Genomic DNA, 19,066 nt, shown 5'->3' on the forward strand with positions numbered 1-19,066 from the left:
CCAATCCTATTCACCTACTTTCTCTAAAAAAAAAAAAAAAATCAACACAAATTTTGGAGGTTCCTGAAGTACCACTTTCTGCCATACTCGTTCTTAATTTATCCCATACATCTATCATTATCTGTATAAAGGAAACTTCATAACATTTGTGCAAAATTTGACCTTAACAAGTTTCCATTGGTGTCCCCATGCTCTTGTTGAACAATATATTTGAAAGTAACAGCTGGAATCCACTGCACTAATTCCCTTCATATTGCAGCAGCACTGACAATTTACATCAGCCAGTTATTAGTCACTCAAGTAAGCGCTGGCAGGGAAGCGTAAAAAAAAATGTCAATGTGCAAAGTCGCATGCTTTTCCAACTACTGCAGCAAAAGTTGAGCAGTTCTTTTGAAAGACAGAAAGTCAATTCAAAGAGCCACGTGAAGAGTATCGAAACCATGCACTATGGTGCACAGCACTGATGCTACATTGGTGTCAGAAGCTGGAAGAGAAGACCTACAGTCCAACTTAACAGAGTGCCATGTGCCTCAGATACCTAAAACAGACCTGCTTGGCTCTTCAGAGGATTTGCTGGAGAGTCTCAAGGCTCAAACCCATAATCTGGAGTGTCATTTGCAGTAACAGTATGGGCTAGGATGGGGGGATAGTTGAAGAGACAGATGAGAGACTCCCATCTCTGCAGCTTCACCACTGCTTCTCCATCTGCTAATGTATATTAGCCTGGGTGCACAAATAAGGCCAAAACTTTGGGCTCATGGAGCTAGGGAAAAGTGTGCCTCTGACCTAAAGTGAGATGTGAGAAGAAGGGCCGGTGGTAACAATGTGGAAGCACAGCACAAGGCAGACAGTATAGGTGTTATGAAGCAGTGTTGGAGTGAGACTCTCAAAGCTGAGATCCACACCGGGAATGTAGATTGCAGTTCCAATTCAGTGAAGGAAAACAGACAAGAGACCTGTACATTTGCATCTCTACACAAGGAAGTTTTCCTGGTTGCTTAAAAGTGACTACCATTGAATGTCTCTGCTGCAACACACGACAGTGCAGCACTCAACAACCCAGCTGTGACATTTGACAACACAGTGCTCACAATCCCTGTGATGCGCCCTCGTTACCAGCAGCACAACTGAAGAGAGGTAGAAGACCACACTGCCGTTTCAACAAGTTTATGCACCATTGCAAGGAGTTGAAGTTGTTGGGGACTTTAATCAAAAGGAAAACAGACACCCTTCTGATTCTTGAACATAAATCTTCATGACCATTTTGGGACAGATGTTTCTGTACCCTACTGCTCCACTTTTGGACCTACAGTTGAACTAACAACAGATTATACAAAAACCATAATGCTTGAAAATCACTCTTGAACCTAAAATCCCTGACATGGTGCGGTCTTAAGCTAGAAGCATCCCTTCTCAGTAAGTAAAAGCTGGCTGTCTTTAATTTTTAAAGGTAACAGACAATTGATGATATATTTCTCATTTTCTTTTGGTTATTACAATACAGTGGAACCTCGGTTCACGAACGTCTCGGTACACGTACAAATCGGTTTACGACCAAAAAGTTCGCCAAACTTTTGCCTCGGTTCACGACCACACACTCGGTATACGAACAAGCCAGGTTCCCTTTCGGTTTGTACATGTTCAGTCTCTCCCTGTGCATTTCCTGTGCAGCGAGCAAGAGAGAAAGCTAGAGAGCGCGACACACACACACACACACACACACACAGGCAGCGCGACAGAGAGGCAGCACGAGAGACAGAGGCACACGCACAGACAGCAGACAGAGAGAGCCGCACACACACACACAGGAGCGAGAGAGAAAGACGTGTGCACACACACAGGAGCGCGCGAGAGAGAGGCACACACACACACACAGGAGCGCTAGAGAGAGACACACACAGGCGCTCCAGGCTCGCAAAAGAGAGACGCACGCACGCACACACAGGCGTGCGCAAGAGAGAGAGAGAGCGAGCGAGAGAGGGGACGGACGCATAAGGTAGAGAAGGCTTGTTTTTGTTTTCACTTCTGTTTACAGTGATCGGTTCGTAGCCTGCATTGTTACAATGTTACTTTTCTTGGTGGTTTATTAAATTACGGATTTTTCAAATGTTCATTTTTTCCCCCGTGCTTAAAACTCATTAAAAAAAAAAGTATTTTTAGCGAGCGGTTCCTAGCACTATAGCGCAAACTATTGCAGTGTTAGTTTTCTCTGTTGTTCAAGGTTTTCTCAGTGTTATTCAATGTTTTTACATTTAGTTTACTATTACGCTGTGCATTCTATGGTATAATTATATTTGTGCTTAAAAACTAAAAAATATATATATTTACATACGGTTCGTACAGTCTGGAATGGATTAATTGTATTTACATACAATCCTATGGGGGAAAATTGCTTTAGTTCACGACCAACTCGGTTTATGACCAGAGTTTTGGAACGAATTATGGTCGTTAACCGAGGTTCCACTGTACATCTGATTTTTACAGCGCTTTTTTCCCCAATTTTGGAAATGTTCAATTTAGTTACCTCTACCAAACCCCAATTTCACACCCAGTCTGGGTCTGACTTGTCACATACAGTAATCCCTCGCTATATCGCGCTTCGCCTTTCGCGGCTTCACTCCATCGCGGATTTTATATGTAAGCATATTTAAATATATATCGCGGATTTTTCGCTGCTTTGCGGGTTTCTGCGGACAATGGGTCTTTTAATTTCTGGTACATGCTTCCTCAGTTGGTTTGCCCAGTTGATTTCATACAAGGGACGCTATTGGCAGATGGCTGAGAAGCTACCCAACTTACTTTCTCTCTCTCTCTCTCTCTTGCGCTGACGTAGGGGGGTGTGAGCAGGGGGGCTGTTCACACACCTAGACGATACGGACGCTCATCTAAAAATGCTGAAAGATTATCTTCACGTTGCTATCTTTTGTGCAGCTGCAGCTGCTTCCTGAAACGACATGCTGAACGGTGCTCGCATACTTAAAAGCACGAAGGGCACGTATTGATTTTTTTATCTCTCTCTCTCTGCTCCTGACGGAGGGGGTGTGAGCTGCCGCCTTCAACAGCTTTGTGCCATGGTGCTTCGCATACTTAAAAGCCAAACAGCACTATTGATTTGTTTGCTCCTTTGAAGAGGAAGATATGTTTGCATTCTTTTAATTGTGAGACTGAACTGTCATCTCTGTCTTGTCATGGAGCACAGTTTAAACTTTTGAAAAAGAGACAAATGTTTGTCTGTGACCCAAGCATGACAATATAAAAATAACCATATAAACATATGGTTTCTACTTCGTGGATTTTCTTATTTCGCGGGTGGCTCTGGAACGCAACCCCCGCGATGGAGGAGGGATTACTGTACTGCCTAAAACTATGAGGTTTATTGAAACAAGCTTTTCAATTCACAGGCATTACATTCTTGCTTCAACTATAAAAGGGTACAAAAAAAGAATCAGTTAAATTCATTCCCAAATGGTATTCCTTGACAGTGTGCTAGTGCCAACAGAACTCAGCTGGCATCCTACATTCAAATATCAATTTGGATCTTATACATCATATTGTGCACCAGCTTACTCTTTTTTTGAACTTTTACTTTTTTTTCTAGCAATGGAACAAATTATAGTGTGCCCTTCCTGTGCTATAGTTAAAAATCAGAAAATTCACTCAAACTTTTAACAAGGGAATATTTCTTCCTCAGAAATGGGTAATTGTAAAGATGTTACGGGTTAATTTAATTATGTTTTATTTTTAGCTAAGAAACTGGTTTATAATAAACAATACACTCATTAAATTTAAACTGTGAAAAAGGAAAGGATGCCAAATATTAGTCAACAAAATTAAGCATTTAACAACACCTTACAGTGTAATGTGTGAAACATTAAGTATGTAAACACAAACAATACTCACTTTCCAGAAAGAATGTCTTGTCTAAGTTGCAATACAAATAGGTATCTGAAAAGATACAAGATATAATAAAACTGTTAGACTGTTTCAATAAAGCATTACATTTAACACTAGAATTACCGAAGCCTACGGAAAACCTCATAATCCCGGCCCACCTTAAATTCCTTCACACCTCTCCATCAGCGTCTTTTGTGTTGTAAATGTGTTGATCAGCACAAGCAGCAAGCAGCCTGCTATCCCATCCCCCGCCCACTGCCGCATCTCAATTCACAAAGAAGGATCTCACTGCTCAGTGTTTATCTTGGAGTGAAGTGCCTGGAGTTGTAGAGGGTAGATAATATATCATCATTTGGAATTCATACATTTCATGTGTGTTCCGTGGCTACAACAATCTATGTAAACACATTGTTAAAACTGAAACTTTTTCATGATTAAAAATTGACAAAATGTAGATATGAAGTGTATAATGTGTGAAGCCTGAAGTCCAAATATCAAATAAATACTTTCACAAAAGGTACAAGTATAACGAAACAAGTGTGCTTTTATTCAAGAATATAACCGAAGAAAAAGAAAGCGGGTTAGGGTAGGCTATTGATACGACAGCTTGCGTGGTGCAGCAGTAAGAACTGCTGACTCCTAATCAAGAGGTTGCTTGTTCATTACCGAGCCTCCCTAATTTATCATTTTGAGTAGTGAGCTGCTCTTATTTGTTAATATTCTACAATAAAAACATACATTTGATTTGCATCTGTAACAGCCGGTGTAAATTTATACTACTTGTGAAAGTTAGTGTTTTTTTTGTTTTTTTTTATTCTCTCAGTCAAGTTAACGATCCCACAACAAACTTGAAGAAGCCATGAACACTCTTCTTTTCTCAGCTGGAAATTTCAGGGAATTCTTTGATGTGGCGGGATAAAAGCTGACACACAAACATGTATTTGAACGCACATGTGCTGTACAAGGCATGCATGTGGTCCACTGAGAAAAGCAGATTGTTCATGGCTCACCTTGCAGAGGAACTTTGTCTTTGCTCTTACAAGAAAAGGCAATGGAAAAAGAAAAAGAGGATGCAACATCAACAAGCTTCTGATCCAAAACCTCCGCTTCCCCCAAGAAAGAAAGTTCAGTGTCAGGTGCTCCTTCAGTGTAATATTAACCACAGCACAGAGAGGTGTGTACATTGCAACAGGTACACATGTTGTAAATTTAGCAAGGATGGTCCTTGGGTGTGGGAACTGTTAACATTTGAATCTGATGATTGCATATAGCATGGAACTGACCTCTCTGTACTATTCTGTCCTCTGCATCTCCTGGAGTACAAAAGAAACACCACCATGCACCAAAATGTGGAGACTAGGCAAGATCGCGTGGGGGAACCAAACGTGGTTACTGCCTACAACTGCATGAAATTATGCGAATGAACACAGTGTTCTCCCCAGAAATTTTTTCCAGGCGGGTGACATGAAAAAGTAGCGGGACGGGGAAATTTGGTGGTGGGGAAAATTAAATGTGCACTATTTTTATTAGTTAATTATTTTCCAATGCTCATTATGACTTCCTTTTTTAAGATTTGACAGTTGTACCAGAATATTTTTATTAAATTTAATTAGTATCCAATTCAGGATCCTGCAACTCTAACAAAAATTTTAAATAACAATTGTTATGACATAAACCAAGAGGCACAAGTACAGTGATCCCTCCTTGATCGCGGGGGTTGCGTTCCAGAACCCCCCGCGAAAGGTGAAAATCCGCGAAGTAGAAACCATATGTTTATATGGGTTATTTTTATATTGTCACAGATTTGCACAGAAACACAGGAGGTTTGTAGAGAGACAGGAACTTTATTCAAACACTGCAAACAAACATTTGTCTCTTTTTCAAAGTTTAAACTGTGCTCCATGACAAGACAGAGATGACAGTTCCGTCTCACATTAAAAGAATGCAAACATATCTTCCTCTTCAAAGGAGTGTGCGTCAGGAGCAGAGAATATCAGAGAGAGAGAGAGAGAGAAAGAAAAGCAAACAATCAAAAAGGTGCTGCTCCAGCTTTTCAGTATGCGAAGCACCGTGCGGGAAGCCTGTCGCTTGATAAAGCAGCTGCAAGGAAGCCCAGCAAGGAAGGGAGCAATGTGAAGGTAGTCTTTCAGCATTTTTTAGACGAGCGTCCGTATCCTCTAGGGGTGCAAACAGCCCCCCTGCTCACACCCCCTCCGTCAGGAGCAGAGAATGTCAGAGTGAGAGAGAGAGAGAGAGAGAAAAGCAAACAATCAAAAATCAATAGGTGCTGTTTGAGCTTTTAAGTATGTGAAGCACCATGCGGGAAGCATATGTTGCAACAAAGCAAACACAAGTAAGCCCAGCAAGGAAGAGAGTAATGTGAAGGCAGTCTTTCAGCATTTTCTTGAAGTGCGGCCGTATCCTCTAGGGGTGCGAACAGCCCCCGTGGTCACAATATATTTGAGGAGTTTTATTTAATACGTAATACGTGCTCTGATTGGGTAGCTTCACAGCCATCTGCCAATAGCGTCCCTTGTATGAAATCAACTGGGCAAACCAACTGAGGAAGCATGTACCAGAAATTAAAAGACCCATTGTCCACTGAAACCCACGAAGCAGTGAAAAATCTGCAATATATATTTAAATATGCTTACATATAAAATCCGCGATACAGTGAAGCCGCGAAAGTCGAAGTGCGATATAGCAAGGGATTACTGTATTGTCGCTGTCGGGAAGAAAATTGAAAACAATGAAAAACAGTATGGGAAACCTAATGAAGAAAAATTAAAAAATATTCTTCAAAGCCAACTTGCATATGCAGATGGTGTCTTCAGTTAAATATTTATTCTTCTTTTCTTTCTAGAGGCCCAGTTGTTTCCAGCTTTCCCATAATCAAAGTCCCCAGGATCTGGACCCTCTAAGGAAATCACTATCATACAATGTCATAGTAACCGTACTGCAAAGTCATGAGACAGCCATCTAGTGTCACTGGCCATTTTCAGCTTAATCTGGGGAATGTTCAGAATATTTTGAATTTCCGTTAAACCAGCCATCCTAATTGAAGAATTTTGGAAGAAATAGAACAGATGTCGTTCAGTTTTGTTAAATAAGGTACAGCAGCTGCTGCTTGGGCACTTGCAAGGGCCAGTCAGTGGTTTACACAGTGGCAGCTGACCAAGAGTCCAGATGTTTTATCTTTAAGCAGTTTTGCCTCACCTTTCTGTTTCCCCAATCATAACAGCAGCTCCATCAGACCCTAGTCCAACCAGATTAGCAGTTTTCAAACCTAGAGTGTCCATAGTCTCACTCAGTGTGTTGGTTATAGTCTCCGCTTTGCCATCAATCATATTGCGGGTTGACACAAAACTAATACTGACCTCTTTAGTGACCTGGCAAACATATTTAATGTAAATAATTAATTGTTTTACAATTGTTTAACAACACAGAATACTGAAAAAAATTTCTGCGTGTATATTTTTCAGTATGTTAGATTTTATTTCTGATGCTAAGACATCCAGCAGCTCTTGCATTATTCTTTCAGAGGTGTAATGTGCATTTTTACCAACATTGAGATGTTGTAAAAAGAGCAACCCCTTTCTTTACAGTGTTCCAACAGCTTTTCAAACAACGTTGTATGTGGCAACTCATTTTTTGACAACCAATACATGGATCTTAAAGTTCCCACAAAGGCATCTTTCTGTAAGTTATTTAACACAGATACAGATCTTTCAATTTGACCGATTCCAGTTTGCTCTAGTACATGCTTTACTAAAAGGTCAGCAGAAGACTCAATGTGCATTTTACTTTTTTCATGGTCCAGCAAGCTTTCTTTTCGAATTCTTGTGCATGGGACGTTTACCCAAGGTAACGCCCTCCTTGGGGGGTGTTTGTTTGAATATTTCATACACAATGAGCACCACATACCATTTTCTTTGACCATTAGCCAATTAAAATCTTCAAACCATTGTTTGTTAATGCCGGACAAGCGGTACTTAGATTTATCAATTGGTAGAGTGTGTGCTGAAGAGATTTCCCCTGATAGACCAGCCTCTGCAATGTCTTTGTTTGAAATTGCCACATCAGGAATTGACCCTGCACCTTCATTAGTTTGTGGCGCCTCTTTTTTGAAATAACTGAGCAGTGTTGTTTTCTGAACACTTTTTTTTTTTTTTTTTTACTCATGTTCGTAAAGCGTTTGGAAAAAATTAAAAGTACCTATGAATAAGACTTTTGAGTGGGAAAGTGAGAGCCTGTTGGATATTCAATGCACACTTGAACTACGGCAGGTACGCATTCTCAACATTTCCACTTTAATCTCAACGCCTATGTCGAGAATAAAGTCGACATTTCCACTTTATTCGCGACATTTCTACTTTATTCTCGCAGTTTATGTCGAGATTAAAGTTGACATGTTGACTTTATTCTCGAAGTTTGTCATTAAAGTAGAACATCGTAAACTAAACTTCATCTTAAAATGAATATTTAATTTACTAGATTTTCTCAAACCCCATCATAACTTATGTAGCACATTAAATGCTTTGTGTTAAGTGTTCCCTGACCCATGTTAATCACTATGTGCTTCTTAAATTGACTTTCTCTTGCACTAAGGAGGAGGCTCAGGCAGCGATCACCAGAAAGAATACATTAATTTCATTATATTCCTGCTCCCTGAACATTTAGAATGCTAAGATAAATACTTGATATCATTTTCATGATGAAATGCATTAAAGCTTGTACTAAACACGTGGGGGCACAGTGGCATGGAGGTTGCATTGCTGCCTCGTAGCAAAGGGAGTCCCGGGTGTTCCCAGCCTTGAGTTTGCATGTTTTTCTGGTGGGTTTACTCGGCGTGCTTCAGTTTCCTTTCAAAGTCATGTAGGATGTGGGGTTTGGTGATGCTAAACTGACCCTGCTAGTGTGTATGTGTGTGCTCGTATTCACCCTGCGATGAGCTGGCACCCAGTTCAGGATTTGTTCCTGTCTCACACACGATGCTTGCTGGGATGGGTGCAATCATGAATGGATGTCATAATTAAAAATGTATAACAAAGATTTTTTAAAGTTCTGAACACTCCGTGGTCTAAGTTTATAACTAGTTTTAATTTCACAAAGACGTTTTATCGTGTGGTGATTGGTTATGTGGAGAAAGAAAAAGAAAGGATAGGAACTGCGTGTTTTGGTACATCAGATAGAGACAGCACGCATGCAATAAAGAAAGCCCGCTCAGAAGAACATCCATTGAATTCTGTGTTCATATCTTCGACCACCAGATCAGGAACCCAATATATACACAATATTTAAGTTAAACCTGTGCGATACCCATTCATACATCCAGTTTTTTGGAGCCTTGTCACACCTGCCATAAAGTTCTCTACACTGAACGTACACCTGGGGACCCCTTACTGTGAGGGAGCTGTCCTACCACCACACTACCAAGTATATTTAATACCTGCTTTAATGCATTTCATCATGAAAATGATATCAAGTATTTATCTTAGCATTGTAAATGTTCAGAGAGCAGGAATATCATGAAGTGAATGTATTCTGTGCGGCGATCTCTGCCTGCGCCTCCTCTTAGTGCAAGAGAAAGTCAGTTTAAGAAGCACGTAGTGATTAACAACTCGGTCAGGGAACACTTTTAATGTGCTACATTAACTTATGACGGGGTTTGAGAAAATCTAGTAAATTAAACATTAATTTAAGGATAAAGTTTAGTTTACAACATTCTACTTTAATGACAAAATAGAACTGAGAATAAAGTGGAAATGTCGATTTTAATCTCGACATAAACGGCGAGAATAAAGTGGAAATGTCGAGAATAAAGTCAACATGTTGACTTTATCCTCGACATAGTGTTTTTTTTCTTCACCGTGGCCCTAATACTCTTCCGTACAAAACCCTCAGCAATTCAGTGAGAAAACTTTTGCTCATGGTTTCTGCACACTTTTTGCAATATGGACGCAGGTCCAAATATAAGCAAATATAAGAACGGCAGATGGGGTCACTTTAACAAGAAACACAGTGAGTGCTACAAGGATTTTTGCACACAGAACACACATAATGCTTAAACAACTGTATATATATTGGTTTGCTATGTACTGAACAAAAAGAGAGCAGCTGTACGCTTAGCAGCACTATAGTATACAGACTGCACTGACGCCGAGAACAGAGACGTCACTTCCTGACGCCCTTTTGCTGATATCTCCACTAGAAGTTTTTTTTATCAGTCTTCCTCTCGCTCGCCTACCTCCACATCCTCTTTGCTTGTGAACTGCCGCTCCGCTCCCATTATAAGCATGTACAGCCCCCTCTCGCCCGCCTACCTCTCTCCATACTCCTTGCTCCTGTATTAAGCTGCTCCGCCCCCACTATTACCATGTACACCCCCTCTCGAAAGCTCACCTCCTCATACTCTTTGCTTGTGAACTCCGCTCCACCTCGTCCCACTATAGCATCGAGTGATCTGCAACATCCTGTCCCGTGCCTCTCCCCTCGCAACTTGCGATCCTGCTTCTAAAATATTTGCCCACCCACCCACTCGATCTGCAGAGATGGCAAGGGACATTAGATCTGCGGATGTCATCTCACAACATCATGCGAGATGACAGCCGGGCACTGAACTAAATTAAAAGATGCTAGGGAGAACACTGGAATATAATGTTGCATTACTGCAACAATGTTTTCCAAAATGTACTATACAGGTCATAAAATGATTGATAGACAGATAGACTTTATTAATCCCAAGGGGAAATTCACATACTCCAGCAGCAGCATACTGATACAAAAAAACAATATTAAATTAAAGAGTAATAAAAATGTGGGTAAAAACAGACAATAACTTTGAATAATGTTAACCTTTACCCTCCCCAGGTGGAAATGAAGAGTCGCATAGTTTGGGAGAGGAACGATCTCCTCAGTCTGTCAGTGGAGCAGGACAGTGACAGCAATCTATCGCTGAAGCTGCTCCTCTGTCTGGAGATGATACTGTTCAGTGGATGCAGTGGATTCTCCATAATTGATTGGAGCCTGCTGAGCGCCTGTCGCTCCGCCACAGATGTCAAACTGTCCCGCTCCATGCCTACAATAGAGCCTGCTTTCCTCACCAGTTTGTCCAGGCGTGAGGCGTCCTTCTTCTTATTGCTGCCTCCCCAGCACACCACCGCACAGAAGAGTGCGCTCGCCACAACCGTCTGATAGAACATCTGCAGCATCTTATTGCAGATGTTGAAGGACACCAGTCTTCTAAGGAAGTATAGCCAGCTCTGTCCTCTCTTGCACAGAGAATCTGTATTGGCAGTCCAGTCCAATTTATCATCCAGCTGCACTCCCAGGTATTTATAGGTCTGCACCCTCTGCACACAGTCACCTCTGACGATCACGGGGTCCATGAGGGGCCTGGGCCTCCTAAAATCTACCACCAGCTCCTTGGTTTTGATGGTGTTCAGGTGTAGGTGGTTTGAGTCGCACCATTTAACAAAGTCCTTGATGAGGTTCCTATACTCCTCCTCCTGCCCATTCCTGATGCAGCCCACGATAGCAGTGTCGTCAGCGAACGTTTGCACGTGGCAGGACTCCGAGTTGTATTGGAAGTCCGATGTATATAGGCTGAACAGGACCAGAGAAAGTACAGTCCCCTGCGGTGCTCCTGTGTTGCTGACCGCAATGTCAGACCTGCAGTTTCCGAGACGCACATACTGAGGTCTGTTTGTAAGATAGTACACAATCCATGCAACTAGGTATGAATCTACTCCCATCTCTGTCAGCTTGTTCCCTAAGGAGCAGAGGTTGGATGGTGTTATATATTATAATGATATGATATATATTATAAAGATGATGATATATACCTATGTCTCTCTTTTTTTGTCACTGCTGCTTTGACATCATGGACCAGAAAGTGCATACTAATTCAGCGTGAGCAGGAACACTCAAGAATAAAACTGAGTAAAAAAAAAAAAAAAAAAAAATTCACATCCATAATCATTTACAGTCACTCACACCCACGTCCACAGTCTTCCCAGTCCCAGACTTGTTCAAGCACAAGATCTGACACTGTTTTCCAATAAAGAGGTGGTATAACAAAAGTTTGTTATACCATGTCTTTATCTGAAAATAGCATTAGATCAAGGGTTGTGGGAGCGTGAACATGACTGAGAGAATAAAACTTAAAAAAAAAAAAAAAAAAAAAAAAAAAAAAACACTAACTTTTACAAGTACTATAAATTTACACCAGCTGTTACAGACACAAATCAAATGTATGTTTTTATTGTATAATATTAACAGCTCACTACTCAAAATGGTAAATTTGGGAGGCAGCCGGTATCAAACCGGTAACCTCTTGATTAGGAGTCAGCAGTTCTTACCACTGCACCACACAAGCTGTCGGATCAATAACTTACCCTAACCCGCTTTCTTTTTCTTTTGTTATATTCTTGAATAAAAGCGCACTTGTTTTGTTATACTTGTACCTTTTGTGAAAGTGTTTATTTGATATTTGGACTTCAGGCTTCACACACTATACACTTCATGTCTACATTTTGTCAATTATTACAAAAACATTAAAAATGTTTCTGTTTTAACAATGTGTTTACATAGATTGTTGTAGCCACAGAACACACATGACATGTATGAATTCCAAATGATGATATATTATCTACCCAATACAACTCCAGGCACTTCACTCCAAGATAAACACTGAGCACTGAGAACCTTCTTTGTGAATTGAGATGCAGCAGTGGGTGGGGAATGGGATAGCAACAGATTTACAACACAAAAGACACTGATGGAGAGGTGTGAAGGAATTTAAGGTGGGCTGGGATTATGAGTTTTTCGTAGGCTTTGGTAATTCTAATGCTAAGATAAGAATTGAAAACAGTTTAACAATAACATTCAAATATTACAGCCTGGTTATAATAACCTGGAGAAAGTAGAATACCAGCTGCACAAAATAAGGATTACAGACTGTATCTTCACTTCATAAATAAGCAACACCTTGTTGCTCAAAAATATATTAATATATATTTTTGCTTCCTGACATATTCTATAGTTTTATTGTCCATCCATTTCCTAAACCATTTATCTAGGACAGGGCTGTTTGGAGGAAAGCTGGAGCATATCCTAGTATATGATGAAGCAAAAGAGTTATGGCAAGCCAAATTAGCATTTAAAACTATTTCAAAATGTATCTATTTTAAGACAGAGCATCTTAAAAACATTTTCAATTATCTCAAATTTATTTGAGGATATCTTAAAATGGCATAACTGAAATGCATTTTAAGACAATTTTACAAGTGTATTTCATCCATCTCAAAGTGCATTGTAGATATCTTCAAATGTCTGGGTGTTGTTTCAGAGCCTCTCTTAAACTAACATATCTAAAAATCCATTTCAAATACCTTTACATTGACTCAATTGGAGATAACTCAGATTAATTTACTGATATCTTAAAATGTTTTCTTGTTCCACAAAAACACCTTAAATTTTTTTTAAGTCTAATTTTATTTTAAAATATCTCAAATGCATTTTAGGATATCAAAAAAAGGAAGTCATTTCAAGATATCTAATCTCTAATGGTTAACCTCCTGTCCATTTTGAGACATCTGAAATGTATTTCAAGATATCCCAAAATAACTTCTGGCACATCTTGCTATGTCTTAAAATAGAAGGGAAGTCATTTTCAAAGAACAGTATTGTTGACTGGGAGTGACTGAGATTTTTGGAAATCAATTATATGATATTTTAAAATATATTCAAGGTAATTCTGAGATATCTCAAAAATGTTCTAAAGCTATCTTAAAATATAAATTAACTAATTTTAAAAGATGTAGAATTAAATCTCATATCTGAAAAGCTGAACTGTATTTTGAATTATGTAGAATTTTTCTCTGAATGTTCACTTGGCTTACCATAGTTTTATTGCTTATTGATCTGATTTCATTTCAGTTTCTAGAACATGCAACATCTGGAAAACCAAACATCGCTTCAGTGCTAAAGTACCTAACAACTTAATTGACTTGAATGAACTCGGATTATTATGTGAAATCCTTAACATTATGCTACAAGAACACTGTGGGTGAATTAGAGACTACACAGATAAAAAAAAAAAAAAAAACACCAAAGATATGCAGTAAAGAATATTGGCAAAAAAAAAAAATCTTCTCACTGTACCTTGTAAACTCTTCATGAAGGTTATTTGGTTCTGAAGAATAGAACTTGATTCTGAAGTGTAAAGTGTAGGGGGGACCAACTAAAGGAAAAAAGACAGAAGTTACTATTAAATAGCATATACAGTACTGTATTGAACATAGAAACAGTAAACAACACAAATTAAGCTTTCACTGTACATAACTGATTAATGACTATGTTTTTGATAGAGTAATAACAGAATAAATAATAACTGCAACTGTAACAACTTGGGCACATTTAAATTTTAGCAAAAATTAAACACAAGTGAAACTCTTTGATTGGATCCTTTCAAGAACTGTTTTATCATGTTCCTGAAACAATACACATTGAATTTACAACATATGAACTTACATTACTACATTTTAGATTCCACATATTGCAAAACCAAAACTGACAAGTGGTTGGAAATTTAGTACTTTGATGACATTCAGACTGCACAACATACTGACGTCACTTGTATTTTAATCAAGTTCCTTTCTCAGCTATGTCAGTCAGGGTGAGTAAGAGAGAATACTCCCAAATAGGAAGGCTATAGTGACAGTCATACTTGGGTGAAGCCCAAACTACCGTCAGTAAGGTACTGGTCAGTAGTCATGGGTGCAAATGTTTTGTAACTGTGGACTGTAAATATCTAAAGGCTGGTATTTCTAAGAATGAGTAAAATAAAGTAATGACAGAGAATTAAACATTACATGGTGGATTTGTATTAAAAAGTTCCTGTGCACTTAAAAGGGGGTTTATGTTTAAAGGAGAAGTGTCCCAATGCATTTACTATGATAAAACAACATTAATGTTTTAAGTCTGAAAACTGGGAACAAGTGAAAAGATATTAGAAGGAGTTTTCATCTATATAAAATTAATTTGCGCTCAGTTGGTTGACAGTAGGGAGCCAGTGGCACAGCAAGAACTATGAGAAAGCGTAAATGCAAAATAAAGCTGAAAAGGCAAATCACCGATGAGAGGCATAGAATGTCCAGAGTTGATTTTTAGTAATAAGCTGGATTTTGACGTTAACAATGTTTGGGGTATGTTGCTGCAACAGCCAAACCTGAAAGTGCAAACACCTGTAATACCTCTAAAAAACAAACAATAAAATAAACAAAAGTGACATAAAGCGTTTGTTTAATTTAGGGCTTTTATTTTTAAGATTTTTTTTTTTCTGAAAGAAAAAATTCTTTGTTATTACTCAAATTGTGCAACACATAAATCTAGCAATGTATGTATGAATGCTTTATAAATAATTTTGAACCATATGATACTGTTCAAAGCAACCAGTTGCATGCATTGGTAAGTCACACTGTTGGCAATATGTGCAACACTGGTGTGGATGCTGTTTATTCCTTCTAGCTGCTACAAACTACTGTACATATTCTAGCAGTAAAAAATGAGGACTTAAATTAATGTAATGTAATTAATGTAATAATGAAATGTAATTAATGTAATCATGATTAATTGCATCTAATATTAAAACATAATTATAAAATTAATATATAAATCATGAAGTAAATACACACTGAATCACACATTTAACGTAGAATCAACACAAAGGAATTTTTAAAAATTAATGGCATAGTTTAAACTTAAACAATGATCTTAATCCTGTACTTTTAACAAAATACTACTTCCGCAAGTATAACCTGCATTAGAATGCCTTCCTAAAATACAAGTTGAAAAGAAGGCAATAAGAAAACAAGGCCAATGTATCAATTATCAAATTGGCATAGCACATGAGACACACATATGTCAAAGTAAAAAAATGATTGAAACAACTGTTGACTTTGAATGCACTGCTAAAGACTGATTTAATTGAAATAATACAAATCTCTTAAATGGTCATACATTACATCTTGTGCTAAAACTCCATAAATACTATCCTCAAATGTCCATCACCATCAACAACTTCATCATTATACTCTACACAAGTATTTTTCAACTGGTGTGACATGGGAAGTAAAAGTGTAGTGCCCCTGGGACCAGACATGAGAGAGACACGTTCCTCATGTGGTCGAGCCTTGTCCAAGGAGGACGGGACTATTCAGAGGAGCTGACATAAAAGCAGCTCCATGATCACTATTTCGCAGACAGAGCACTTAGAGAGCACTTTAGCATCAAGGAGAGGTATCAGGGATCCATCTGCCTGGATGTGTGTTCGCTATCAACTCTCACAGAGTCAAGGGCCAGTGGGCATACAAGTTGACTCTGACCCCAAGGTTAGTGGAGTGAGGCAGAGAGAGCCTTGTCTGTATGAGTGATGAAAGGGATAAAGCAGCAGAAAATGCACCCTAAGTGATCATCACTAAGTACAGTGTCTGTGAATAGCAATCTCTGAGCTGCCTATTTTGCTGCCCCTGAAAAAGCCCCTTTGGACAGTTTAGCATGCCTAAGATTTTTTTTTTTGCTTTTTTGGCTGGTAGAATCGTGGTGTGCCTTAATATTTTTTGGGTTATAAAAAGAGTGCCATCACAGAAAAAAAGGTTGGAAAAAACTGCTCCACATACACCTTTGATCCTGGCATGCTTAAAAAAGACTCACATCTCACTTAAAAACTGACACTGTGCATTACTTGGATGGCTATGTTGCGTTTTTTGCATACATTCCCAAAGATACTGCAAACGGGAATAATGGGTAGGGATAATAATTATACTTCTATTTCTCAGAATTTTGTCATTATATTAGGGCAGTCAGCATTGTAAGCTACCTGGTAGACTGTCGAGTTAAATACAGTGGCCCTGGAGCAGGGGTATTGAATTGAAATTTAAACAGGTCAAACCAACAAATTTTTCTCCTATTAAAAGTCTGAGCCTCACATTTGTTCTATGATTCAGATCCCTGCATATGTAGTCATTGAATGTCTATTTTAAAATAAACAAGGTATAATTTCAACAATATTTAATTTCAATTCTAAGTAAGGACTTTAAATCTGTGGACCCTCTAAATTTAATTGGCCTTGTATTCGTATGTAATACAAATAATTATCTTTAACATATAAAACAAACTGCTTAATAAAAATAAAAGTAGGCCTATCATATTCACATTTTAAATAAAAGAACACAGAACCACCTGAATAAAACAAACAAAGTGCACTGCTTACAACAGTCCCATCAGAGAATGTCTTTATGTTGCCCCAAAATCCATGCTACTTTAATTGAACATTCATTTGCACTCTGCTGGGCTATAAATGAATGTGAGTGGATTCTGGTGGATGTGTCATAGTGGACAATCAGTTCTGTTATTTCACATGCCCTCACTTCGGACTAATGCAGATATGTTTCTGCAAATGATCCGTGTTTTCTCTCATAGTGGCGCTTCACATTGCTACTTTTTACTACAACCACAGTTTTGGAACATATGAGACAAACTGGTTTTGAACTACCCATGGGAAGAATTAACATATATTGGTAATGTCCATTCATCTTTGAAAGTTCAGTTTTCTGCGTCTACCGGTACTTTCCTTTTTGTTGGAACAAGTCATGCTCCCTGCTGCTTTTTCATTTCTGTTATTTCTTTCTGTGAAATCCACATTTTATCCATGCACTGTAGCAACTGCATTGATTTGCTCTCTATTGAGTGACACAAAGCAATGCACACACTTCAGGAAGGGGGGAAAAAATTTTATCATTCATTCTCATTCATTTATCACAAATGCGTCACAGTCCAGATAATGCTATCACTCAGTCCGGATCCGTCATTTAGTGATTCCTGTACTAGAGACTTGTTTTGCTTTTAGTGCTACTCAAAGATAACTTATTTAGCACTTATGTGAAATGATATTGAATCAGTCTTCTTACAGAAACATGAAGTGTGTGGGTGGGGGACTTAAAGTGCAATTTTTACCTTCACATTTCTCTAGCATTGCACCAGTACTGCCATAACACCCCCCCCCCCCCCTTCCTACAACACCCTTGCACCTATGTTAATATGTATAAATCAAAGAAATGGACATTGTGTTACATTGTATTGACATAAGGCATATCGCTGTGAGCCGCCTAATAGGAAATTTTAAACCTATAAATGAAAAGTAGGATATAAATACAATACTGGATGTGTATATAATACTTTACGTACACAATTAACTTTTTTACATTATTGTTTCGGAATGTTAAAAAAAAATAATGCATGAAAATACCACCCTGACCAAAGCACTGCCTGAGGCATTTGTCTCATGGCCGGCCCTGGATGTGACAATATTTTTGTATATTTATAGAGAGAGAGAGAGAGAGAGAGAGAGATCGGAAAATAAAACACAGGTCAACTAATTTTCTTTTTACATAACATCACCAAATTACAATCAAATAATTCTAAGCATTTTTGAGATTTTGGGGTATTTCGTTTTTCTAGATGGGACGGCTTCCCTAAATATTGATATATCGTAATATACTTACTTAGTAGGCACCTACTGCCCTAGATGTACAATCCTACCAAATTTGAGCTTTGTAACTAAGTGGGAAATATTGCTTTTGTTGATGAGTAAGTGAATGAGTCATTCAACTTTGTATTATACAGTATATAGTGACTGCTGCCACATGAAAATACAGCTGCTCTTCAGAAACTACCTCTTAAACAGTGTTTTAATGGGAAATACAAATTCTTGCACACTCTTCCCCCTCCTCTGTGCGAGATCAGCTGCAGGCTTGCTGCTCGATGTGCTCCTCACGTGGGGCTTCAAACATTTAAAAGACTGAGCCACTGCCATCCTAATATTTCCCTCTACTGTCCTCTCTCCCCCAGACACCACTCTGCTCCGGTTGCTGCTCCCAAGCCACTATACCCATTTGAAGAGGAAGACTTTGTGTTCTTCTGACCAGGAGTCGGTGGGCGGAACGGTCACATTTGACAGTTGTTTCCTGTGAGGCCAGACCGCTTCTGAAAGGGACTTGTGTTTGTAACTACCAGTACAGAAATAAAGTTTTTACTCCTAGAAAAACCTTCTCTGCTCTCCTCTGCAAATAAAATGTATGTGTGTGTTATTTAAACAATTGAAAGGTTTTAA

General features: G+C 38.8%; 1 protein-coding gene across 1 annotated transcript in view; it reads right to left on the minus strand.

The window, feature by feature from the left end:
* The window catches only part of epb41l4b (erythrocyte membrane protein band 4.1 like 4B), a 547,093-nt gene that overhangs the window by 301,919 nt on the left and 226,108 nt on the right, over nt 1-19,066 (minus strand). Inside the window, exons 4-5 of the mRNA XM_051936130.1 lie at nt 14,059-14,137; nt 3,901-3,945 (exon numbers count right to left, since the gene is read on the minus strand). Of these exons, the coding sequence (XP_051792090.1) occupies nt 3,901-3,945; nt 14,059-14,137 (124 nt within the window). The remainder of the gene's footprint in view (nt 1-3,900; nt 3,946-14,058; nt 14,138-19,066) is intronic.

This window comes from Erpetoichthys calabaricus, chromosome 13 (genome assembly GCF_900747795.2).
Source record: "Erpetoichthys calabaricus chromosome 13, fErpCal1.3, whole genome shotgun sequence".
NCBI classification, from domain to species: Eukaryota; Metazoa; Chordata; class Cladistia; order Polypteriformes; family Polypteridae; genus Erpetoichthys; species Erpetoichthys calabaricus.